The sequence below is a fragment of the Mauremys reevesii genome, linkage group 21, assembly GCF_016161935.1.
Source record: "Mauremys reevesii isolate NIE-2019 linkage group 21, ASM1616193v1, whole genome shotgun sequence".
NCBI classification, from domain to species: domain Eukaryota; kingdom Metazoa; phylum Chordata; order Testudines; family Geoemydidae; genus Mauremys; species Mauremys reevesii.
The window spans coordinates 9,089,669-9,115,117 of NC_052643.1; the positions used below are offsets into that span (position 1 = coordinate 9,089,669).

The following is a 25,449-nucleotide window of genomic DNA, read 5'->3' on the forward strand; positions in this document are numbered from 1 at the left end:
TTCCGTGTAAGGTGCATGTCACATGGCTGAACAGGACTGCTCTTCAGAGACTAGCATCATATAAAACCTTTTTCCTGCATCATAGTAATAAACTGGACTGACTTTGATGAGTTGATCTCTTGAGTATGGTTCATAACAAACCAAAGTGTGCTCAAGCTACTGACTATACAATTTATCAACAGGCATAAAAGGTAACAGGTGTTTCACACATAAGGAAGCCCAGAGCTCAGCCTGCTGGAGCCCTGGTGGGCGGAAGTTCATACCACCGGAGGCCAGTTCAGGCAAGACAGTGTGCTGAGGGGTAATGGGCTAGGGAAATCCCCTCCATACTCCTAACCAGGATTTGGGAGCAACCAGAGACTGGCTTCTGGGAGGCTCCGTGCCAAGTTTTACATTGAGCCCAGTGGAGGCAGGGGCAGAGTTGCTCTGCTCAGTGCTAGCCATGTGCAGTGCGGAGGCACAAGTGGTCTGGGCAGCTGGTGGTGGTTTGCAGCTTGTCGGAGTGCCCGGTTGCTGGAAGGGAGGGTGAGGAAGCACATGGTGCTGCTGCCCTAAGGAGGCACTAATGGGACACAGCTGTGACCAGACTCATCCAGGCCCTGCTCAGATGGGCATTTACCCTGCTAGTCCCAGAGCTGGCACCGCCCCCAGCCTGGCTGCCTTGGAGCATCTGGAGCAAGGGAAAGGAGAGTGGAAATACCAAGGTAGGAGGCTAATCACGTTATAAGGGGGATGTCAGAAGGGCAGGACTCTAATTGCCCCATTAGTGAGACTCAGTAGATCTGGCCCTGCTGAGGAAGGGAAGCTGGGGGTGGGAGGGAGAGCCCAGCCGGCTAGCTCTCTCCCTGACCCCTGTGGGACCAGACCTTGAGGGTTGGCCCAGAAAAGGGAAAATTCCCTCTGCAGCCCAGGTGGCTGCAAGAAACCCAAGTACAGCCGTCTCTTACAATAAGCGGCTCTTCGGCAGTGAGTGGCCCATGTGCTCGCTCACCAGACAAACTCCTGCTCCTGTTCTGGGCCACTGTGCTAGTTCGCCAGGCTGAGACCAGCGAGGCCTGCTGCCTGGGCTCATGCTCGCCTGCCGAGGAGCTGGTTTAGCTTCGATCCTTCCCCTTGCGATTGGAAGGTGGGTTAGGCAATGTATGCAGCTGAATGGCGGGTAGGCCCTAGTGGCGGAGCTCAGTCCAGCATGGATGCTGGTCTCTAAAGCAGACGGTGGGGACCTGATTCTCTCCTGCCTTCTACCTGGGCAATAACTGACACAGGTGCAGAATGGCTATAAAAGGCTGTTGCTCAGATTTGCCGTTATTCTCAGTAGTAGCATTAAGGGAAAGCTTAGAGACCCCAACTGAGAGCAGGGCTGCCCTGTGCTAGATGCTGGATGAATGCCCAGTGACAGTCCCAGCCTCAAAGAACTAACAGGATAAATATATGAGACGCACAATGTGCGGGAAAGGGAATAGAGACCGAAAGAGGGGAAGTGACTTGCCCAAGGTCCTATAGCAAGTCAGTGGCAGAGACAGAAATAGTGCCCAGGTCTCCTGATTCCCGGTTCACTAGGCCACACTACCTGTCTGGTGGTAGAACTTCACATCCTCTTTGCACAGGTCTGAATGATGGGACCGAGAGAACCAAGCGCTGGGAGGCGATAGCACCCAAGTCGGAGGGGCCATTGTTGGAAGCGAGGAAGCACTGAATTAGACGGTTGGTTTTAGTAAGAATCTTTGCTTTGGTTTTTGAATGTGAGTGGCACTGAGGTTTCTGCTCTCAGCAGCGTTTCAGTCAAATCAGCCCCCGGCCTGTTTTCTTCTTCCAGCTGAGGTAACGCTTCCAACTCCCCCGCTCTCCCGGCGTAATGAGTGATACAGCCACTCTGGCACCCAGATGGGCAAGCTCATCTCTGCCATTTCGTTCTCTGTCAGGCTGCATTTTCCACCTCGTTTGCCATGGAAGTTTCTGGCTCTCTTTGTCTGGCTTTTGGGAGCGGTTGGAATCTTGGAGCTTGTTTTATTCCTTACTCTCTAAAGAAAAAATCAGATCCGTGCTAGGGAACTCAGCAACGGGATCTGGAGCCTTCCTACCCTTGCTTACCAGTATGAGTCCAGCCCAACTTAGTCGGGGCCAAAAGGTGTAATCACAGAATCTTCTTTCTGGCAGTGGTGCTTTAAAGGATGGAGCAAGAAGCCGGCCGGCAGATGTGGGAGAATCTGTCTCATTCTAACCCCTAATAGCAATTGTCTCAAGCCCTGCAACATGACTGTTCAGTGGCCTATAGGTTAATATGTTTATGGGTCACAGCCTAATCCTGTAGTGGAGCTGAGGACAGGAGGCTGAGCTCCCTCTCTCACTCCTGCTGATGGGCCTTTCTGGGCTGGGTTGAGGCACTCTGGCTGAACGCTGAGGAGGAAGCTTGCACTGCCTCTGCTGTGGGTAGAAGTGGTTCTCAATTATTGTGGGTCACATGTGCAGCTTTCTGTGTGTTATGTGGGCCACATCCACACAGTCCATATACTGCCTGTATGGCCCCGAGGATGTCACCTCACTTGGGCTGCAGCTGTGTGCTGATCAGGCCGTGGGTTGAGAACCACTGGCTACAGGCTTCCAGTCTCTCCAGGTCTGTGGAGCCAGCACCTCTCACTAGCACTGAAATCTGTGCTTGCAGTATGGCTGTTGTGTTTATTCTTGCATTTTCCTCAGGGTAAGTCGAGAGATCGGGGAGGGGCAGTGGCCTTGGGTCCCAGGTGGAGATGGTGGGGGTGGTATGTGCTGGTTATCGATGAACGGGGAGGTCTGTGAGTGGTTCTGAGTGGGTTTTTACTTTGAATGTTGTCTATGTGGCTGATTGGCTGTTCGTTTGTTTGTTTTTTAAGTGAAAAGTGCCCAGACTTCTAGACAGGCGCTGGGAGCCTTCTGGGGGTATGTCAACCCCTAGGGAAAAAGGTGTCTTGAAAACATGGTAGCGACCACGTTTATAGCCACAGATCTTGTCTTCACTGATAAAGGTGTATTTTTACCTCAGGGTAACTGAAGTGCATGAGCTACCCTGAGGTAAAAACCACAGTGAAGACAAGGCTGTCTTGTTTTACCTCACAATAAACGAGGCAAGGTCAACCCCAGGCAGGGGTATAGAGCTGCCTAGTTCGCCTCACGGTAAAACTAAAGTGCCTCGTCTTCACCGTGTGGGTGTTTTTAGTTTTACCGTGAGGCGAACTAGGCAGCTCTATACCCCTGCCTGGGGTTGACCTTGCCTCGTTTACTGTGAGGTAAAACAAGACAGCCTTGTCTTCACTGTGGTGGTTTTTTTATTTTTTTTTTTATCTTGGGCTAGCTCATGGACATTAGTTTCCCTGAGGTAAAAAATATACCATTGTTTAGCAGTGAAGATAAGGACCTAGTATCGGAAGGATAAGTCATTGTTTTTTTTACATGTTCGCTGGCTTCGGTGAACGGTAGCAGGGAGTCTATGCTAAACTACACACAATCTGTACCTGGGCACCAAGGCTTGAGGCATGTCCAGACTAACCTTTGCCAATTAACTAAAGATAGTTAGCACCTTTGTAATCAATTAATTCCAGGAAAAAAAAGTCTAGTGGAGCCAAGCGAGTGTCTTCTAGTCCAATGCCTCAACTACAGGTCAGAGTTCTGGTGTTTGCTCCTGAATCTGCCACAGATATGCGCTTTGACCTTGGGCAAGTCACTTAGGCACAGCTTTTCACAAGTGGCCACTGTGTATTTTTCCCCATCCCGTACCCCCATCACCAAAGGTGCTCGGCACCTGCAGCTCCCAGTGATTCCAATGAGAGCTGTGGGTGCTCATTCCCTCTGAAAAGCAAGCCCAAAAGTTTCTCGAGCTGCTCACCAAAATCAATGGCCACTCTTGAAAATCGATGCTTTTACAGGGGGCTGTAGATCTAAATTAATCAGTGGTGACAAAACTCCTTGAGACTCATGAATGGAAAGTGCCATAGACGTGCCAAGTATATTAATGAATCCATCTCCTCTAGGCAATGCAGAACTGATACTCATGCTGTTCTCTAGTCATAGATGGCTCAGGTGACAGGGCTTCTAGCACTTCCTTTGCTACATCTGCGGGTGAGCTTTGGTATTGTGTGGAGCAACTCACCTGCATACTAAGGACATGGCTTTCAGAACTGCCATACCATGAATAAATAACCTCCCACTCCCCTAGGATATTGGAATGACCATGTGGTAGAAGAGCCCTGGCTGGCTGGTAGTGAGTAGGAACACGAGTGAGAGGATATGTTCAGCCAGAGAGAAGTGGGCGAGGACCTGGAGTGAACAAGGGCAACCAGCTGTACAGCAGCCGTGGATTCCATTTTTGAACTCAGTGAGCGGTGTCACTTCCTAGGGGTACCCAGGGCTTTGAGGCACCTCACCACCTCCTGCTGTCAGTGTGAGGAAGTCATGTCTGTATCTGTCCTTTCTCAGTTCCCTGACTGCACCAAGCTCTGGCCACACAAGTCCTGCATTCCAGGCCACCTCAGTCTCTCTGCACAGGTTGGTGATAGCCAACCCCCTGACATCCGAGTCCTTGAGGCATTCCCTGTCGTGTCCAACCCTTTATCCACTGAGCGCTCACAGAATTACTGGGCCTGCTGTTCCCAAAGGCACAGTATGCTGCAGCTTACTAGTAATACTGTAGAACACAGCTTCAGTGAACGCATGGCACTTAGGTATATGTACAGTGAAAACACAAATACATTTATTTTCAAAGAACAGGGAGTCAAGAGATAATGAGTGAGAATATTGGAGACAAATGGTTACATAAAAAACATTAGAATATGCTTTTTAGAGACTAAACTTACCGTAACTAACCAAATATTCCCCTGTCTCTGACAGGATGCTTCCCCCCGCCCCCAGGTCTTTCCTCAGCCTTTTCAGCCAGTTTGGTTGAGACCCTTCTCATAAGAGCAAGCCCGCTGACAGCTTATCTTCACAGATGGAAGGAATACCTACGGGTTCATCTTTACCCCAAATGTTGTTTCAAAAGTTCATTGTCTTACCCCTACCCACCATAACTCCTGCTATTTATGTCTTCCTGTTAATTTCCACTCTCTGAAGATTTCACAATCCTTCATTAGCATTTGGCTCAGACTTTGTGAGTGGATGCCCATTGTGAACCATACAATACTTCATTTACATGTTTAAACATTTCTTCCTTGCCGCTTTTCACCTTTGCTGCCGACCAGTCCCTAGACACACACCTTAAGAAGATCTTTTTTGTACAGATACGTAACTCCTTAAATATCATCTGTACCTACATCTCACAATGGTCAAGAGAATCAATATGACACAGGCTTTTATTAGAGACTTTGCAATAACCCCTGGGCTACCTGTGCCCTCTGCCAGTTGGCATCAAGAGGTCTTTGGATCTCACTCACTGATTGGATTTATTAATGAGACACCTGCATCTGGCACCCTTCATCTGAGGATTTCAGGGCACTTTACAGGCACTAATGAATTTAGCTTCACAACATCCCGTGGTACGTTCGTACCATTGTCCCTATTTCATTGATCTTCGAGATGGAGTTGGAGTGACTTGCCTAAAGTCACAAGACTCGTAATTGGCGGAGCTGGCAATAAATCCCACAAGTTCTCCCGCCCAGTCTCCTGCTCTAACCACGAGGCTGTGTTTGTTTCTGCACATGACCTTAGTGAATTTTCTGCCTCACTCAGTCTCATTTAAGTGGAAATGTAACACGGTCAAATGACCCATTTGTTCACTCACTTTATTACTCACTCTAGCTAGATAGTGTTGAGTTTCTCAGTTCCCTGACCTCATATCTGAGCTGCGAAGGCTTTCATTTGTGAAGTGGGCTCCTAAGCTGTGTCTTCACTTATTCCTCTGAACAACTTTATTCACCAGACCCCCAGCAACAGCAGGCTGTGAATACATCCTTATACCAGACAGAGGGCTTTCAATGAAAGAAAGATATTGTCTTGACTATAAAGGTGGCGCAGCAGCTTCAGGCAAGAAGCCTACAGCACAGGAGACTCCTGAATGCAAACGACCCTTTGGCATCTTCAAATAACATCTGAAACAATAGCTTCTCCACAGCCTCGCCTAGCCCTGATAAAACTCTCAGGGATGTAAGTGGGCCGGGGTCGGGGGAGAATTGATGAGGCATTGTAGCACAGGTAGGTTTGCTTTTGTAGCATGGGCAGAAAGAGCGTACTGTGCTTTCAGTTAAACCACAGTTCGAAATACTATACGCTGCAAGCACTTGAGAGAGGAGGAACGATAACAGGGCTCTGCACGGCTCTAGCATCTCAAAGAACTTTACAGAGATGGACATGGCTTATTATTCTCCATTCCATGCATGGGGAAGCTAGAGCGCATGAGAACGTCCATACTGGGTCAGACCAAAGGTCCATTTAGCCCAGTATCCTGTCTTCCGACAGTGGCCAATGCCAGGTGCCCCAGAGGGAATGAACAGAACAGGGAATCATCAAGTGATCTATCCCCTGTCGACCATTCCCGGCTTCTGGCAAACAGAGGCTAGGGACACCATCCCTGCCCATCCTGGCTAATAGCCATTGATGGACCTATCCTACATACATTTATCTAGTTCTTTTTTGAACTCTGCTATAGTCTTGGCCTTCACAGCATCCTCTGGCACGGAGTTCCACAGGTTGACCGTGCGTTGTGTGAAAAAATTTCCTTTTGTTTGTTTTAAAACTGCTGCCTATTAATTTCATTTGGTGACCCCTTATGAGAAGGAGTAAATAACACTTCCTTATTTACTTTCTCCACACCAGTCATGATTTTATAGACCTCAATCATATCCCCCCTTAGTCATCGCTTTTCTAAGCTGAAAAGTCCTAGTCTTATTAATCTCTCCTCATATGGCAGCTGTTCCATACCCCTAATAATTTTTGTTGCCCTTTTCTGAACCTTTTCCATTTCCAATATATATATATTTTTAAAGATGGGGCAACCACATCCGCATGCAGTATTCAAGATATGGGTGTACCATGAATTTATATAGAGGCAATATGATATTTTCTGTCTTATTATCTATCCCTTTCTTAATGATGCCCAACATTCTGTTTGCTTTTTTGACAGAATGTTGGGAATCATTAAGAAAGGGATAGATAAGAGCACAGAGAGGTGAAATGACTCGCACAGGTTCACACACCAAGTTAGGGTTTGTCTACATGGGGAAATTAACTGGAATAGCTTTTTCTGGACTAGCTCCCCATGTGGATACGCTATTCCAGAAAAAAACCCGAAGTAGTCACTTGTGTTCTAGAACGGCATGCTTCCAAAGTGGAGTAATTATTCCAGAATAAAGTGTCCACTTGGGGAGCTTTCCTGCATTAGCTGTTCTAGTTAGTTTCCCTAGGTAGACACACCCTTAGTAGCAGAGATGGGAATAGAACCCAGGTCTCTGGGGACTTACCTCTCTAAATCATGCAACCCTTTAGAGAGCAGACCTGTGCATTCCTAAAGGGTTGCTTGTGTCACCTGAAGCTTAGCTAGAGGCAAGTCCTGTTTGCCAGCTGCATATTATTTCTGCTTTCCCCTCTACAGGCTCCCACAGCACTGGAGCTGCCTTGGGTCTGGTTTCCCTATTCATATCTCCTTTCACAGCCTTGAAAGGGTACTGGCTTGTCCAAGGATGGGAGCTCTACAGACACCTATGTGGATGAATATCTTCAAACGTGTCCTCCTCCTGCCTCTTAAAACTGTGTTTGAGGCCGACAGAACGTTTCAGACTCACGTGACTTGACCCAGGGAGACGAAGCCACTTAGGAACTGACGGAAATAGAGACAGTTCTCACTGTATTTATTTACTTAAATAATCCCCCAACCTTGCACACAAACACATGAAATATTTGATTGCAAACTTCCCCTTGTGCTCTGCAGAGTGGGGTGGCTGAGGTCTTGGAACCAAACTTGGGACGAATCATTATTCATTCCTCTTGTGACAAGGAATTCTGGCTCTGAAAGTGGCAAGCTCAGGAAAGAGAATCTAAGCCTTCTTGCTTCTAGTCCCGGTACAGTGGCTGATTACAAACATGATGATGGCGGGGAGAGGCAGATGGACTGGCTGGCTCAGGGGCTTGGTATTGAAACAGGATGCACTTCACTTGGAGGCGACTAGTTCCAACCCTGCTCAGGGTGGTCGTGGCCTAAAAATTGGCCATTGTATGGAATAAATTTGTTGGTCTCAATCTAGCTCGGTAAATGGACGCCTGGATTACAAAGGTCCTCTCAACTGGTACTAATAGGTAGGCCTGACCAAGAGAGAGGCCAAGGATGAGTGGCCATGAAAGCTGACTGCTCCTGGCCCATAATATCTAGATATGGTCCTGGAGCTTCTTGGTTGCCTGAAGGAGAGGTTTAGAACGTGTTTTTCTGGGCACTGGTCTCCACTGTTTTGGCAGGCTGGGGCCCATAGGTTACATGAGGATAGCAGGGGTGGTAGGTTTAGCTGTGGCTGAGATTTTAAATTTTAATGGGAGCTGAAGGTCCAAATTCCCTAGGTGGCTTTGAACACCTCAGTCTGCACTTGCCGGTGGATCTGGCAGAGGTTAAGGGCAGCTGTTGGGGTGATGGAATGGAAAGGGGAGGAAGAGGGGCTAGCATGTTGTTTCCTTTGTACTGTAGGTTGAACCCCCCCCCCCCCTTCAGGACAAGTTTCTGCACAGGGAGTCCCTGCGGAAACCATCAGAGCAAAGAAACACCCATGGGCGAGCCTGCAGTGCTAAGAAAACTTTCCCTCTTCCCTGTTCTGCTGCTGCTAATTTGTTTGCGGAGGTAAATCAGCTCTGGGGTGAAAGCTAGCCAGCCAGAAGCTTCAATGCAGGTGTGCGTGCGGGAAGCTGCAGCTGCCTAAAGGGCATGGGCACACACATTAGTGGCCCAACACTGCAGGGAGTGAGTGTCTATCTCTTGGTTTGAAATCGCTGCTTCCAGGTGGTATTTGGCTCAGTCTGTGAAATGAAGAATTTGCCCACTGCTGGGAGCCAGCAGGCTGGAAAGTGCCTCCTGATTGCTCTTCCGGAAAGGATAACAAATCTGTTCAGTGCTGGTGAGTGGCGTAGCATGCTGTAGGGTGAGGGTGTGCGGGGCGGTAGGAGAAAAACAAGTGAGGAGAAAGGCCAGCGGTGGCATCTCCCTTCTGGAGAGGAGAGGGGAGTGTCACTCTATTGCCAAGGAATCTGAATGGGGCGTGACCCATAGATGTGCACTGCAATGCGTGGGTACAGCAGGGGAAGGTGAGAGTGGAGCAGCATCCCAGAGCTCTTCATTCCCAGGCGCATATACACATCCCCTTACACAGGTCATTTATCACTCTCACTGGGGATATGTTCACGCTGCAATTGAGAGGTGTGATTGCAGCACTTGTAGGCATACACAAGCTAGTTTTGCTGTAGATCAAGCCAGCTCTGTCTGCTTGGGACCCTGGGTACATACTCAAGCAGCCCACGTCCCCTGCTATCACAACTTCATTGCAATTGTTACTTGAACTAGATTTGATCTTTGATTGTTACACACCGGCTAGGGCATGTCTACATGGGCTGCAGTCACATCTCCGATTGCAGTGTAGACATCCACAGGGTATAGTACACTGTGAGGTTACTCTGTGTGTGTGTGTTGTGGCGTGTGACTGCTTGGAGAGGGCCTGGGGATTATCAGATGTGTGTCTCTCTTGTTTTATAGGATAGAAATTATAACAATATGTTTTCACTTCTGCAACATGAATAGCAGCTTTCATGCAGTGATCTTGGGGGAGTGCTATAGACTTTGATTAATCCAGACTTGCGGTGCCCGTGTGTGGCAGGCAAGTTAGATTATCCCCATTTTACAGCTGGCCAAACTGCATGAGAGAGGTGAAGTGACTTATCCAAGTTCACGCAGCCATGGAGTGGTTATGTTCAGGAATAGGCCCTGAGAAGCCTTGGTGCCTTCTCCCCTGCTCTGAGCACAAGGCAAGACTGCCTGCAAGTTACTGCCCCTTTGCAGTCTTCAGACAGAGACAGGGCAGCTCAGATTTAAACACCCGCACAACCAGCAAGTGCCTACATCACAATTGTCTGCTCATGTATGGAGCAGCCCAGCCCCAGGATCTCTTTCAACGCCCAGGATCTGGAAAGGTTGAAGGGTGGGTTAATAAGTTTCATGCTTCTGCCAGTCCTGCTTTGGCAGCTGGTGAGATCTGACTGCAGGCCCTCACGGGCTGTAAATCAGAGCTGGCGTTTTTAAGGAGAACTGTAATGAAAGCTGAAGGATTCGAGGGAATTGTTTTCCTGAGTCCCTTGCCTCCATCATTCAGAGGCATATATAATTACCACTGTGCACCTTCAGGAGGGGAGACTTCCTAGTAAATGAGATGTCACAGACAGAAACAAGGCAACCCTGATTCTGGCTCCTAATGAGACCCTTAACCCCATACCCTTTTTGAGGCCTCCAGTGGGCCCCATTGGTGAACAGCGAAATGATGGTTTCCATATTTTAAGGTTTAATGCAAAGCTGGATTCCATAAATACAAAGGAGCCGCCAGCACTTTGAAGAGACGGGAGCATCTTCCAAGACATGTCTGGTACATCCTTCTTTCAAATGTAGCAGTAAGATTGTGGTAACACCCAAGAGCCTGCAGGCGTGGACCAGAACCCTATTGTGCCAGGCACTGAACAAACTCAGAACAGAAAGTCCTTTCCCCAAAGAGTTTACACCAGGGTTGGGCAAATGTTTTGGCCTGAGGGCCATTTCTGGGTATAGAAATTGTATGGCGGCCCATGAATGCTCACGAAATTGTGGGTTGGGGTGTGTGGGAGGGTGAGGGCTCCGGCTAGGGGAGTGGGCTCTGGGGTGGGACTGGGGATGAGGGATTTGGAGTGCAGGAGGGTGCTCCAGGCTGGGACTGTGAGGTTCGTAGGGTGGGAGGGGGATCAGGGCTGGGGCACAGGGTGGGGTTGAGGGCTCCGGCTGGGGGTGCAGGCTCTGGGGTGGGGCTGGGGATGAGGGCTTTGGGGTGTGGGAGGGTGCTCCCGGCTGAGACGGGGGGGTTCGGAGGGTGGGAGGGGGATCAGGGGTGGGGCCGGGGGGTGGGGCCCGGGGGGGTGGAGGGCTCCCGCTGGGGGTTCAGGCTCTGGGGTGGGGCGGGGGTTGAGGGGTTAGGGGTGTAGGAGGGTGCTCCGGGCTGGGACTGAGGGGTTTGGAGGGTGGGAGGGGGATCAGGGCTGGGGCGGGGGGTTGGGGTGCAGAGGGATGAGTGGGCTCAGGGGTGCAGGCTCTGGGCAGTGCTTGCCTCAAGCAGCTCCCAGAAGCAGCAGCATGTCCCGCTTCCAGCTCCTGGGCGGCCAGGCAGCTCTGCGCGCTGCCCCGTCCGCAGGCGCCACCCTGGAAGCAGCAGCAGCAGCATGCCCCCTCCAGCTCCTGCGCGGCCAGGTGGCTCTGTGCACTGCTCTGTCCCCGGGCAGCGCCCCTGCAGCTCCCATTGGCCAATGGTGCTGCGGGGGTGGCACTTGGGGCAGGGGCAGTGTGTGGAGCCCCCTGGCTGCCCTTGTGCATAGGAGCCGGAGGCGGGACATGCTGCTGCTTCCAGGAGCTGCGTGGAAACCCCCCAACCCCACTCCCCAGCTGGAGCGCCAGAGCAGGGCAAGCCCCTGCTCCTGCTCCCTGGTGGGAGCTCGAGGGCTGGATTAAAAGTTGTGACGGGCTGGACACGGCCTGTGGGCTGTAATTTGCCCACTCCTGGTTTACACTCTAATGATAAGACACGTGGATACAGACAGACGGACAAGGGGAGCACAAGGAAGCAATGAGAAAAACCCCAGCCATGCCCTTAGGTTTCTCTGGCAGAGGATGGTTAGATACATCTCTCTTTTAAGCCTAACTCCCTCCTGTGCTGCTGTAAATTCTAGGGTTGCTCAGGAAGTATGCCAGGAGCCATCTTCTACCCAAAGACGCTGTATGCATTTGGGTGATGCTGGATGTGTATGAGGCTCCGATCTGCCTGGTCCGCATGGTAAGCATATGAGATGCCTCTTCCCCTCTCATTTGAACTTGCCCGCTTGCGCAGAAACCGGCTGTCTATGCATCATAGTTTTTAATAAGGGAGCGGAGAGGATGAGCCGCGATACAAGTACGCTGGTAAAGCAGCCTGGGCAAGCGCAGGACTGAATGCACATGGAAAATGACAGGGAAGCAGATGCATCTCCCTCTTCCTGTGTGTTTGGACAGCGCCTAGTGCAGTTATAGCTCCTCTTGGAATACAAATATTCATAGGATAAAGAGCCTGTGTTAACTCTGCTGGGGTTTGAACCTGTCATGCCGCAGAGCCTAGCTATGCCAAACCTGCTGTTTAGACCCCTTGGTCACTCGCTACTGCATGGAGCTGCGAGGTTGTCTTCTTTCAGGGCTCCCCTTTTGTCCTACCTGCACCAGACTTTAATTCCAGTGATCCAATTGTTTAATTCATTATTATTTGTATTGTGGTGGTGTCTAGAGGCCACAGTGTGCGGGGGGAGTCATTGTGTTTGTGCAGTATCTAGCACAATGGGGTATCTGGGCTGTGACGAGAGCGCCTAGGTGCTACGGAGCTATAAATAACACTAGTCATTGGACTAGAGGCTGTGCGAAGCCCTAGTAAATGACAGCCCCGGCCCTGAAGAGTTTACAGGAGGCAAGACTGACGAAGAGTGGGAAAGAAAACGGAAGCACAGAGAGGGGGAGTGACTTGCCCAAAGCCACCCAGCAGCAGAGCAGGGACTAGACCCTCGGGTCTCCTGACTCTTAGTTCAGTGCCCGACCCGTTCTAATAAAAAGTCTGCAGCTCTCTCAAAGATTTTGCCCTCTCCGATGAGTCCCTTGCCAATTTAGAAAACACAAAATTACAGCGCCAAAGATTAGGAGGGTTTATTTTTGTATGAGAATGTCTAAGATGGAAAATATGTTTCAAAGTAGAAAAGTGAAAAGCCATTTGGACCATCTGTGTCCCATTACTGAGCCGGGGCTGTCATCCATTCTCATTAGGCAGGGCCTGAGAGTGTGGGCGGGGGAAGAGACCAGGGCAGCTGCCCTAGGCACCAGGCTAAAAAGTACCATATGGAAAAGCCTAATATATGTTAACAGGCATCAGAGACCTAAATTGAAAGAATAATGGCCCATCCTCGTGTGGCAGCCGTGATGAGACAAACCCTCAGCACCGATTTATCAGTTGCAATTTCAGGTCATTACAATGCTGCTAAGCAGAGGCTAACAGACAAGTGAGAGAGATTAATCTGACTTCAGCAAGAGTGATTTTTCCAGCCCCTCTATCACTCTGGCTCCCTCTCATCCTCGCTAATGTAGAGCCAATGAAATAGCCTCCTACCTTCCCCTCCTCTTCCCTCCCTCCCCCCAAAAAAATTCTTCTTGCTGGCCCTTGCCTTAGAGATCCCATCAAAACATTTAAACGATGCAGTAAGATCTTGTCATTTACTAGCTTCTGTGTGTCTGTCTCGTTCGTGCTACTCCAAATGAACTCATGCAGTATAAGGACCTGACTAGTGTAAGTATTCCCCTTCCTTCCAACCCCATGGTGATGCACCTACACCATGAGCTAAGAAGCACACAACCTGGAGCTAGAACCAGCTCTTCGGGGGAGGTTTGAATTGTTTCCTCTCCATAGCCTTTCTCAAGGAAAGGAAGAAGCGGCATGCTGATGCCCTCTGTTTTGCTTTTCGCATAGCCAGTGGATTTTGACTCCATTTGCAGTTCTGTGTTAAAAATGTTTGAGAGCAAATAACGAAGCTCAGCCATTCTATTGTTTATAGACAAAACCATATGGTACAGGGGAGAGAGAGAGACAGAGAGCATTAATACAGCACCAGTCCCTCCAGGAGGCGGGTTCTCACAGTGTTTTCAGGTTGCCTTATGCAGAAGGCGCACTCCCAAAACTACCTCTATTTATGATGACATTGTGCACAAGCTAAGACCCTCTGTATGTCATCTAAGATTCCACCCACCAATTTCAACTTGTTTCTTTGGTACCACGGTGTACCCCCTCTTACCTTTTGTTTTGGACACAGGATTCCAGGTACTAACAGGCATAAAGGCATCTCCTAAGCTTGTACCCAGGGCACAATATTAACAGAACTTGTCTTTGACAGGTTTCCTATTTTCTAATGCCAAAGCTGACTTCAGCTTTGCAGAGTGTTGTGGGATACTTGATGCGGGTGAACTGAATTGGGGGGAAGATCATAATACATTCAGTTGACATAACTCCCCAATATATATATACACATCATGTGCATAATACCTAGTAGTGTATACTATACCTAACGTGTATTGGCTAACATGGTATATTGGTACCACACTTTGCATTTTGACCTACCAGATGTTCCAATGTCCTGCCTGTAGCCAGCAGTCCCCCAAGACTTGGATGAATCAGTTTGGCATGAAGCTCTTCCAGTACCCTGGGATTTCGGACCAGGGCTTGGGAGCAGTTTGGTACTAGGCATTCTGTTTTGCATTGCTGGAGACAGAGTCCCTGTCAAAAGCCTAGATCTGAACTCTGAGTCAGGAGCCAAGTTCACTTCTCCAGTCTCTCTCTCGAATAGGCCAAATTGTTCTCTCTTCCAGACAGGTTTGGCTTTACTGTAGCAGACTAGGCTGGCATGACCGTCTGACACTGCCAGCACCTGTCCTTAGAAGATAGTTTCACCAGGAGCATTTTGGGATAGATTCTAACAGACTCCATGCCTAATTCAGAATTAAATGGCTTGAGTGCCTGTATTACATCCACCAGATTCTCTGCCTGTGCCGAGGGACATAAAGACTCCAGGATAAGTCAACAGTCTGTAGTAGTGTTTTGTCAATAAGGATCCTAGCAATTCCGGAGGTAGCCTCGACAAATTGTCAGCCAGATTTCAAATGAGGCCACAACAGCACTAGCAAAATGTGTGTGTGGATGCACCAATTGCATGTGCCAATCCCACATGCAGATCTGCTTTTGTGCATGTGAATCTAGTGAGCACATAAGCAACATCTGAAAATGTGGCCCTATTTGGCAGGATTACTTCTCCCACCCCTGAAATGCAGCCATCTCTCAGAAGGAACGCAGCAGCTGTGTAACATTCCTGTGTGCGGTTAAACAGTTTAGGGGAAGTAGTGAAGAATAGCTGAATACAGAACTCCACTCCTCACTCAAGATGCTTCTGATTAAGTCACATTCTACTGAGCCCCATTATGGAGCTGTTATTGTTTTTTATTTCCTGAATCTCTCTACTGCTAAGACTGTATGTTCGGATTTGCCAAGAAGTATAATTATTGCACATTGGGTATGGGTGGGAGATGCGTTTTCTCTCCATTATTCTTTCCACGGCTGGCTGGCTGCCTGGTAGATAAATTCTTTCTGGAATGCTGCAGATTTTGGTTCATGCTGCCAGTGGTTATGGTACCATCTTCAATCCACTTTGTCTGCAGCAGGAACTGAACTACAGATATTCAGTAAGGGTATTCAGCCATAGGGAGGTGTCTCTGTCGCCACCCTCTGGACTTTTCTGTAGCTGCCATTATTCCAGTATCTGAGTCATAGTTTTGGAAGCACTTTAGGCTGGATCTGCTGGATCAATGGGCTAACAACTCCTCTTTTGCACAGAAATGATCATGGCCAGTTCTGGAGGAAGAGGAGTGGTGAGGAAGGTCTTTGGGTGTTGGGCCAAGGTGTGGGAGCAATGCATTTTGGCTGCACAAGGTTATAAGGAAGTCCAGTGCAGGCTGGAGGTCAGTAGGTTATTGGGACATGGTAGCTTTTCATCAAGAGTTGCTACTCACTGAATAGGGGAGAGGATCCAGTTAATTCTGCATTTCCTCTGATCTGTAGCTAGCCAGCAATTCATTTGGAAGGCGAAGAAAGTACTTTGCAGAGTGTTTACTTTTCTGTGGAGGGAGAGAAGTGATGAAGTTTAAAAGAACGTATGGAAGTGGAAGGAACTGGAGATCTGCAGCCATATTCCTAGATTGACCCACAATCTCGGCAGGTTCTAGGTCCCTTTGCTATGTTCTCAATGGATGAGATGTGACAGAGATCAGTAATTCAGGTGTTTCCACCCAAGGGCAACTTTAACCTGTAAGCTAGAAGGTGCTATAGCTGCACTCTGCAGAGCTTTGGATGGGGCTGAAGATGGGTAGGAACTGTGACTCATATGGACAGGAACAGAGCCTTATCTAAGGAGGACTGGAGCAGGGGCAGAGAAATGGAACCTTGGATGGGGGAGGGATTTGAGCCCTGTTGCAAAGCTGTTCATCATTTCTCCCCGAGACACCAGTGTCCATGGGGAGAGATGCTGCTTCACAGGAGATGGGGGTCTTTCACTGGAGGCTTAAGCATGCTGCAGAGGGCCATCGCCTAGCAGGCAGGCCATCTTCCAGCTCACCTGGTCACCATGGAAGGTGTACAAACCCGAACCACTGTTGCGGAGGGAGATGCTCCTGGTTCCTGGGGGCTGTTCCAGGAGCAGAATGGCTTGGCTTGTTCAGGTTGCTTGTTAAACAAGACTGCAGTGTCCTTGTAACAGCACCAGCGTGCTGATCTAAATGAGGCTGGCGTGGTGAGGAATCACTGTTGCAGCCCATTTTCTGTTAGCAGAAGAACTGGAGACTAGCAATGGAGCTGTGTCCTGCCCTGGTCACTCCCCCGTATCATTAACCACATGTTCCCTTCACTGTTCTAGGATTTTGTCCCGGGAGTATGAGTAACATGAACTTTTCCTTAGTTCCTATCCGTTGCTTTGAGCCATAATTATCTAGGAAACAGGCTGTTTGTGCCTGTAACGTGCATATCTCCTCTGATCTGAGAGAGGAAGGCAGAGGACAGTATTACAACATAGGCCTGGCTCCTACTTTATCTGAACTCAAACCAAACTCTCTCTGCAGAGAGAAACAGCTGTTCCACTGCAGTGGCAGACTCCGAGCCAATGTGGCAGACACAGTGTAGGTACCCAGGGCGTGGGGCCATGTGAGTGATTTCCTTCTTTGAGAGACAGGTGAACGGAAACAGGAGAGGGGAAGACAGACAGCCAGGCAAGAGAAAAGAGATTCTATTCTATATGGGTTCTTACAGCGATGCGAGGAGTACATCTGAGTGCCTTCCAGCGGTGCTTTCAGCAACGTGACTGCCATCTGTCATGTTTGTTCTCTCCTCTGCAGGAGATGCGTGAGCAGTGGAGTGTTCTGTTTTAGAGTGTGCGCGTGTGTGTCTGTGTAGGTTTATGTTAGAGAAGGCAAGTCAAAGAAATGTGCCTGGCACTTGGAGTGGAAGTGATGGTCCTTGGTTCTTGGGGGTAGTTCATTCCATGGTCTCGAACCAGCCCCCAAGGAAAGTGCTGTCTCTTCCACAGAAGAGCTTTACGCTTATTACAGAGAGCTCCACTGGGGCAGAGTGGTTGACCACGGTCTTCATCCCTCAGCCCAGGCCACAGAGTGCCTTGAAGATCAAGCTGAGACCTCGAACTTGGCTTACTTTTCTATCTGCGGAAGCCAGGGTAGGGAGCAGACAACTGGTGTGACATGCTCTCATGCTAGGAGGTGTTGCTGCGGAGACACGCCGTAGCATCCTGCATTAGTTGGAAGGCGAGCCGTGGGAAATAGTGACCTGGAGGGTGAGGGCAAAGGGGAGACAAATACTAATAGAAGAGAGAAACCGTCTTGAAGCATGACATCAATTTACCCTTTTTGCTCACCTCACCTTGGTGCAAGGAGAGGCTTGGGGCCTGTGGAAATGGGAGGAGAGGTTTATATTTGGGGAAAGCGGGTGCCTCCCAAATCAGCAGGGGGCAGAGCTTAGGGAACATGCAGACCTCAGCAAGTCAAACCTACAGCCCTCTGGGTGTGTCTCCTGTGTATCCCCCCCTCATGTCCCTCCAGCACAGCCTTGTCTCTGCTCTCCAGCACCACCTTCCTCCCACGCCCTGCTTCTTGGCCTTCCCGGAATACTCCAGATGGGCCATTGGCTGGTAGACGTCCCGGCTGGCAAGCCACATTTGCTGGGCCCCGACTGAACCGCTCTGCTTGCACTGACTTACTGATGAGCACGGCTCAGCTGCCTGCATCCGAGCTGCTGCCCCGGAGGGGATCTGAGACCGTTCCTTGACAGGCCGTGCTGCGGTGGGAGGTAGGGGGAGCAGGAAAGCGAACACAGAGGGGAGCTGGGGCAGATATTTGCTGCAGTCCCCACATGGGGTCTCTCAGGCATTCTCACGTCACACCATGTCTGCTGCTGCGGAGACACGGATTCGAAGGCAGAGCCCCTTCCCTGGAGCTTGGCTTTCACACACACTTTCCTCTTGAAAGCGACTTCTTCCCTCTGGGCTACCTCGGTCCCTCAAGCGTGGACGGGGCTGGGAGTGGGGAGACAGCTGGGCAGAATTCACAATGGGCTCCTGTCACATAGAATAACCCAAAGCTTCCTTAACTGGGTCAGTAATTAGGCAACTGGCAAATAGCTGCATCTTACAGGGACAGGGGGTGGGTGCGCCCAGCCTTCAGGCTTGCTTGGGGCTGGGTGGAGAAGGAGGATGGGTGTTAGGAGTCATTTTATAGGGCCTGCGGTTACTCAGCATGATGCTGTTAAGCTAGGGCTGCAAATGGCTGGCTGATGCTGCAAGATGTGCTGAAATGAGAAGTGTCGGGGTAGCCGTGTTAGTCTGGTTCTGTAAAAGCAGCAAAGAATCCTGTGGCACCTTATAGACTAACAGATGTTTTGCAGCATGAGCTTTCGTGGGTGAATACCCACTTCATTGGATACACTTCTTCTTGCATCTGAAGAAGTGGGTATTCACCCACGAAAGCTCATGCTGCAAAACGTCTGTTAGTCTATAAGGTGCCACAGGATTCTTTGCTGCTTGAAATGAGAAGGGCTCTTTGCAAGGAAACAGGCAAAACAGTGGGTGAGGATTTCATCCCAGGCACTTAATTCTAAAAGGTTTTCCCCAGCTCCGGCTAGCAGCCTGGCTTCTCCAAAGGCCATGGAGGTGGGAGCCTGGTATTTGCACCAAGAATTCAACACCTTCCCTGGTCTCTTGCCAGGTCAGCTTCCATGTTCTGATGCAGAGACATTCTGAGGGCCAGCTGCAGGCCGTGTGACCGGTTAGAATCCAAGCATCAAACAGGAGGACCTGGGGCTGACGGGGATGGAAGGGCTTGGTCAAACTCTCAATACACTGGAGACATTTCACAACAAGTATAGAGCTGATACTTTCATTCTGGGACTGACCCCTGCAGCTTGGGACCAATGCTGCTAAAACATGCAAGAGCAGGGGCTGTTGTGTTCTGTGTTTGTGCAGTGACTTGCACAATGGGGTCTTGGTCTGTGACTGTGGCTCTGAGGCGCTCTGGTAATGCAAAGGAAAAGAGCAGCCTGCAGTTGCAGGGAGACAGTTTGGAGTTGGACGACGATAGAATAATTCACGTCCAATCACAGAGAGGGCACATTGCAGGACAGGAGAAATACTGGCAGTGGGACATGGAAGTTAACCAAAACAGATTTGCACTCTGGGATCTGATTGCTTAATCCAGACATGTACGTACAGTGATCAGGCAATTGTTTGTACATGTACACACTCGCTCTCACCACATGAACAGTCGCCTGATGACTGTATATACACCCACACACTCAACACCCAGGTGTGTTCCTAGACACAAACATAGCTGAAATTACAAGCGGTGACAGTGCCGAGCAAACAGCCAGCATTCAGCTTGGCACTTATTGATTTCCCAAAGTTTTTTGTCTGTGGCCTGTGTAAAGTCCGTGAGCTGTGAGAGCTCAGTGGGGGCTGTTTAGCAATCAGTGGGCCCTGCAAACATCTAGTCCTCTCTAGCTCCTGTGTGGTCTAGCCCACTAATCTCATTTACTGCTGCTGTTGCATGGACTGGTGTTGACTGCCCCTTCCCCTCTGTGAAATGGCGTTTTCTGGTTGCAGTTTGGTAGGGGTCACTCCCTGGCTTTGGTTTCATTTGGTGGAAAATGCCCAGGTAGACTGCAGGTGATTGGCAGCTTTGCTGGCTAGAGGAGCAGACCCCTGGGAGAAGGAGCACTGGCTGTGGTAAGAGGATCATAGGATGTCTTGGCACAACTCCTCTTCACAGACCACAGAGGAACCTGTGCTTCTCATTGCAAGTCAGCTTCCCTTGTCGCCTTCCCTTCTGGGTGACGGGTGTGGGAGAGAGACAGCACCTGTGCAATCTCCATGGAGCTCACTCACTCCTCTTTGATGCTTGTCTGCTGTGGCCTGTACGCAGGGGAGCTGGGGTAGGGGTGTTTCTAGAAAATCTTTAACTTAAAAAATCTAAGGAGGGCCCCACTTCTGAGCTCCAGTACAGCCCGAATGGCTCCAGAATCTGGCCCTGTGTTGGGAGTTAGTGGCCCAAATCCTTGTCCCGGGGACTTCAGTATGAATCTTGCCATTGACTTCAAGGGAAACCAGGATCTGACCTATGAGCCAGATCCTCAGCTGGTGAGACATTGACAAAGCCACGCTGACTTGCACCATAGCTGACATCACCCGTTTGGTTCAGTGGAGACTGTTCTACATGGACTGGGATTTCCCCCCAGCACCAGGAGGCTATTGTGCTTGTAAAGTGTGTAGGAATCTGTGCCTTGGCTGGTGCTACGGGTGTGCAGGGATTGGCCCTGCCTGCACCATCTGTCGACTGAAAAGAGAGGACCCCAAGCTGCTGGTCACTGCAGGGTCCCATTTGGATAAGGAGAAACTCCCTCTATTCTCCTGCTATGCCCCTTCCCTACCACACCACTTCCCTCTGCCTGGCTTCCTGCATCTGTGTGCTGGTGGGGGGAGAGCTTCTCCTGCGCTGCTCCTGCATCTCTCTTCATGGCCAACTCTCCATCTTTCCTCTGACTCCCCCTCTCCCTTTGCCGCTTGGCATGGCACCCTTCATGTAATTCCACAGCTGGATTTTTAACCCTATCAGCCCAGTGCTCCAGCATGGACGCAAAGTGGCAAAGGCTGGATGTGCACAGAACAACAGATTTGGGCCGGATTAGAACCAGCAGCTGGGCGCTTAAAGGCTCTGTGCCCCAGCCATAGGTCTGTGTACCCCAGTCCTCGTAGAGCCCTCATCACCGTAGTACCTAAGCGCCTCCTGGCTGGTTACAGCGTTCTGTACGACTGGTGCCCTAAAGTGTTCTGTGATAGTCCTTTGTCAAAGCTGCTGGTAAAACGGATCAGCAAAGGGACCTGGGTTCCCATCCGGTTCCTCCTTGGCTCCGTGGGCTCAGGCTTATTGGGTAGTAGCAACTGAACAGCTGGTAACAGGGGGAATGATGTTCCCAAACACCCTGACCATGCCCCAGCACACACAATCTTGAACCACCCTGTACCTGCCCCCACCCATCCTCTCCCCTTTCCCGGCTTCTCTGCACAAATACCAGGCCCATTGCTCATCCCTCCAGAGAGGTGGGGGCTGGAAAGTTTGGAATCCAGCTGCGCTTTCAGCTCTGCTTTGCACTTTGAGCCGGGGTTGACTCGGGTCCTGTGCATTGAGCTCAGGCCCGCTCTGTTGTAACTGCTGTTCCCAGAACTCAGCCTTTGAGGGGGGAAAGGGAGATAAACATCAGAATTCAAGAGCCAGACAAACACAGCAAAGCAAACTCACCCTCAGAGCAAGCACACCAGGAGAAGCTGCTGCAGGCTCCGGAGGGACAGTGGAAGGATGAGGTGAGTGCGGTCAAGGAGGCTCTTCTCAGGCAGCCTGGGTTCTCTAGCTCTTTGTCCTGTTTTTATGCAAGGAGATGCAGCCCAGTTCTCCTCTCCTGGGTCTTTTGTCAGCAGCACTCCTTTGACACCCAGGGCATTTACACAGGAGAGGAGCATCAGGTGCAGAGATGTTGACTAGTGTCCTAGTGCCTCGGTGTGTAGCGAGCGTGATCTCTGAGCTAACGTTCACCCCCCTTGTTACTGTCTGTGTTCCATTTGGGGCAGGCTGTACCTCCTCGTGGCGGCCCTTTGCCATGGAGTGGGTAGCAACATCCAGCTGCAGAAAATGTATGGGAGGATCACATCCCCAGACTTCCCAAACGTGTACCCCAACAGCAAGGAGAGAACCTGGAATATCAGCGTCCCCAAGGGATACACCATCCGGATCTACTTCACCCACTTTAACATGGAGCTGTCCTACCTCTGTGAATATGATTACGTGAAGGTACGTGGAGCCTCAGGGCAAAGAGGGTGTCCGTGGTCATGCATGAGGCGTATGTATTAATATAGAACTTTGTGTCTGTGCACGTTGAAAGCTGGATGTATACGAGACCTATGAGATGTGTATGTTTCTACTCACAATATGGGATTGCACGTGCACTTCTGTAGAGACGCATGCATTTCTCTAGGTAGTTTGCTTTACACTGTCTGTGTCTACTGGAGCTGCATATCCCCTTCCACACTCAGATTGAAATATGGATACCGATATATGGCACAACCAGCTCCGTCTGAGGTCGCAGGTTTCAAGAAATCTGTTTTTCTTATGGTCCTATCTCCTTGTAATGTTTGGGCTCAGCTGATTTGCAAGTGATGCAGTCACATAAGCCCACAGGATCAGGAAGCATCGCTGGAAGAAAACTAGAGCTGGTGGAAATGCTGAATTTCTGTGCCCTGGGCAGATGGGACATGTTGAAATTTTCTTTCATCCCACATGGAAACAAGAAGTCAGAATTTCTCACAAAATAATATTGCTGCAATTCCATTTTGGAAATACAGAAACAAGCTTACGGAAGTGCCTCACCTCTCATATTATATTATAATTTATAAGACTTTTATCTATTATAATGCAATAGAATAGAAGCAAAACACTTCACTCTTATTTAAATGAAACCCTTCAGTAATTTTTCATCAAATTTTTTGACACAGTGATATATTCTGAGGAAACGTTTCGGTTTTCTTGAATCAGCATTTTCTGTCCTGTCTGAATTTTTTTGACTGGCTCTACAAAATACTTGTGTCTCATGAGAGCTGTGCTGCTGGGATGCGGCCCAAGCATCAGCATCAGGATGTCCATAAATAATGGGGAAGAGCTTGCGAAAAGAAAGTGGCCAAAGGACTATTTGGGTGAAAAAGCCTGAAAGGAGACGCTGCTGGGTCAAACTCAAAGCCAGGCTGATTGGGAGGATTTTGGAGGTTTGACCAGAACCTTGTGTGCCTACATATTGTTGTTTTATTACAATATCACCTAGAGGCCCTGATAGCTGGATCGGGGCCCGTTGTGCTAGGCGCACAAATTTTCAGAATGGAGAGGGGTAACTGGTGGTGTTCCCCAAGGGTCAGTCCTAGGACCAATCCTATTCAACTTATTCATAAATGATCTGGAGAAAGAAGTAAACAGTGAGGTGGCAAAGTCTGCAGATGATACTAAACTGCTCAAGATAGACCTTTGGTCTGACCCAGTATGGCCATTCTTATGTCCTTATACATCTAATAAAAAGATAGGCCCTGCCCCAGAGAATTTAGCGTATGATGAGTGGCCAAAGGAATGGGGGACGAGGGGAGCACAAGGCAGCAATCTCAGCACACCAGCTGTCCAGCCACATGTTCATACTGATATCAGTGGGGACGTACTCAAAGGTCAGTGTGTGGTTGGGGGAGCCGTTTCTGCAGGAGACATGCAGGAAGCAGGTGGTGTGCCCACATTGGCAATGGTTGTTTTAAGGTCACTAGAACCAGATCAGGCATCTTAAGTAAAATCTTAATCCCTGAGTTACTTGGGCGAGATGTTCATGTTCCTCTAAGGCAGTGGTTCCCAAAGTGGGGTTTGTGAACTCCTGAGGGTTCACAAAATGTTACAGGAGGTTCTCAGGGGGTGGGGGGAATTCCTTAATGGCGACCAGAGCTGTCCCTAGGGACCCTGGGCAGCACGGGGCCAGCAGCCTGGAGCCTTGGGGACTTCCAAGAGCCAAGCCGATCAAAGCAAGCGTCTCTATCACGCTGAGGTGGATATTTTCTGCTGTTTTAAAAATTTAATAGGCTGCTAGTGTTGTTTTTAAATGATTATGAAGAACAAGTTTAAGCTTGGTTGTAATGGTCATTGTTTGCCTGGACTGCTCAAGACCTGAATGCTTGTGGAGGAGGAACTCTTTGAGTTGGCTTCCTAAATAGCTTCCTGCTGTTTCACATCTGATCCCCCTTGGTGAAACATAGGACCCAGAGGCACCAGTATGGGGGATGATGAGGGTCACATGCCACCCCCGCGTCTGCGCCTCCCCCCCGGTGGGTCCCTCCCCTTTTTTTCCAGTGGCCCCCGTTGGGCCCCCCCACTTTTCTGGCAGTGCCGTCCCAGAACTAAGGGTATGCAGGGGCTTTGCCCCCGCAACCCTTTTTTCTACTGGCGCCTCTGATAGGAGCCTTATCTTATAAGAGGCATAATCAAAAGTGACACAAGCTACAAAAGTGAGATCTTGGAAGAGTGCTGCCATTTTCATAATGTAATAAAAATACTGTGATGATAAATCATAGTTAATAAATAGTGTGTAATAAGCATGTCATAAAAACAAATGTTATATTTCCAAGATCACTGCTTTTATAATTTATGCTGAGGCAAGGGAGAAAATCCCTGGAAATATTCATTTTTAGGAGTTCACCAGACTTGACATTTTAGTGAAAAGGGTTCGTGGGTTGTTAGTTTGGGAACCCACTGCTCTAAGGCCATAGTGCTTTTCACCACGCCTTCCTCGGAGGCTGCACCCTGTCGGTCAGACTGCTCAGCCTCTTACCCGCTGCTAGAACTTGTGTGCATGAGCTCTCATCCCCCCGCCCCCAGGGGCAGCACAAACCCTGTTTATCAAAATTGGCCTAGTAGCAGCGTCCAAAATGTTCAGGGACATGGGGCCCGGGGAGTGGGACAATTGGGGAATCCAGTGGGTGTTTCCCACCAGGAAACATTGCATCAGAGAGAATGTGGGAATGGAGAGACCCAGCTCAGCAGGGCTTTACGGTAAGTTCAAAGCTGTGTGTGTTTAACCTGCGTTTAAACCTCATCCCTACTTTCGCTTGTGACTGGGCATAGCCCAGCGGGATTGCTCCCACATAGGATCAAAGGGGCAAGCAAACAGGAACAAAACCCACAGCAAACAGAACCCCGGGCTGGTGGCCCAAGCTGGCTGTGTGTGTGTGTGTGTGTGTGTGTGTGTGTGTGTGTGTGTGTGTTGGGGGGAAGGGAGGGTTCAGGCAATGAGCTTTACAGCCAAGGATTTAGGGGAGGGGAGGCAAATGGGGGGGGCAAGTCAGGGTGTGGGGAAATGTGACATCCGCAATTGTATAACCAAATCCAGATGGATGGTCTTCATCACAAATGCTGTAATCTCTAAACCCCCTGATTGTCGCACTGGGGGACAAAGTTTCTGGTGGTGGAAAGTCCGCCAGGAGCAGGGGACCTTCAGCCTCAGCTCTGCCAGCAGAGTGGAGAGCACGTGGCCAGGGCACGTGGTGGAT

The 25,449-nt window shown here is 49.7% G+C and overlaps 1 protein-coding gene across 5 annotated transcripts in view; it reads left to right on the forward strand.

Moving 5' to 3' along the window:
* Positions 1–567: 567 nt before the first annotated feature.
* The window catches only part of MASP2 (MBL associated serine protease 2), a 43,904-nt gene continuing 19,022 nt past the window's right edge, over positions 568–25,449 (forward strand). The window contains exons 1-4 of one of the 5 annotated variants that reach the window (XM_039508646.1): positions 570–704; positions 1,608–1,704; positions 21,552–21,690; positions 21,955–22,174. In XM_039508646.1, the coding sequence (XP_039364580.1) occupies positions 21,686–21,690; positions 21,955–22,174 (225 nt within the window). In that variant the 5' untranslated portion in view covers positions 570–704; positions 1,608–1,704; positions 21,552–21,685. Of the gene's footprint in view, positions 705–780; positions 1,127–1,607; positions 1,705–21,551; positions 21,691–21,954; positions 22,175–25,449 lie in introns of those variants that run through there. The other 4 variants (XM_039508645.1, XM_039508649.1, XM_039508647.1 and 1 more) reach the window with 4 other exon arrangements.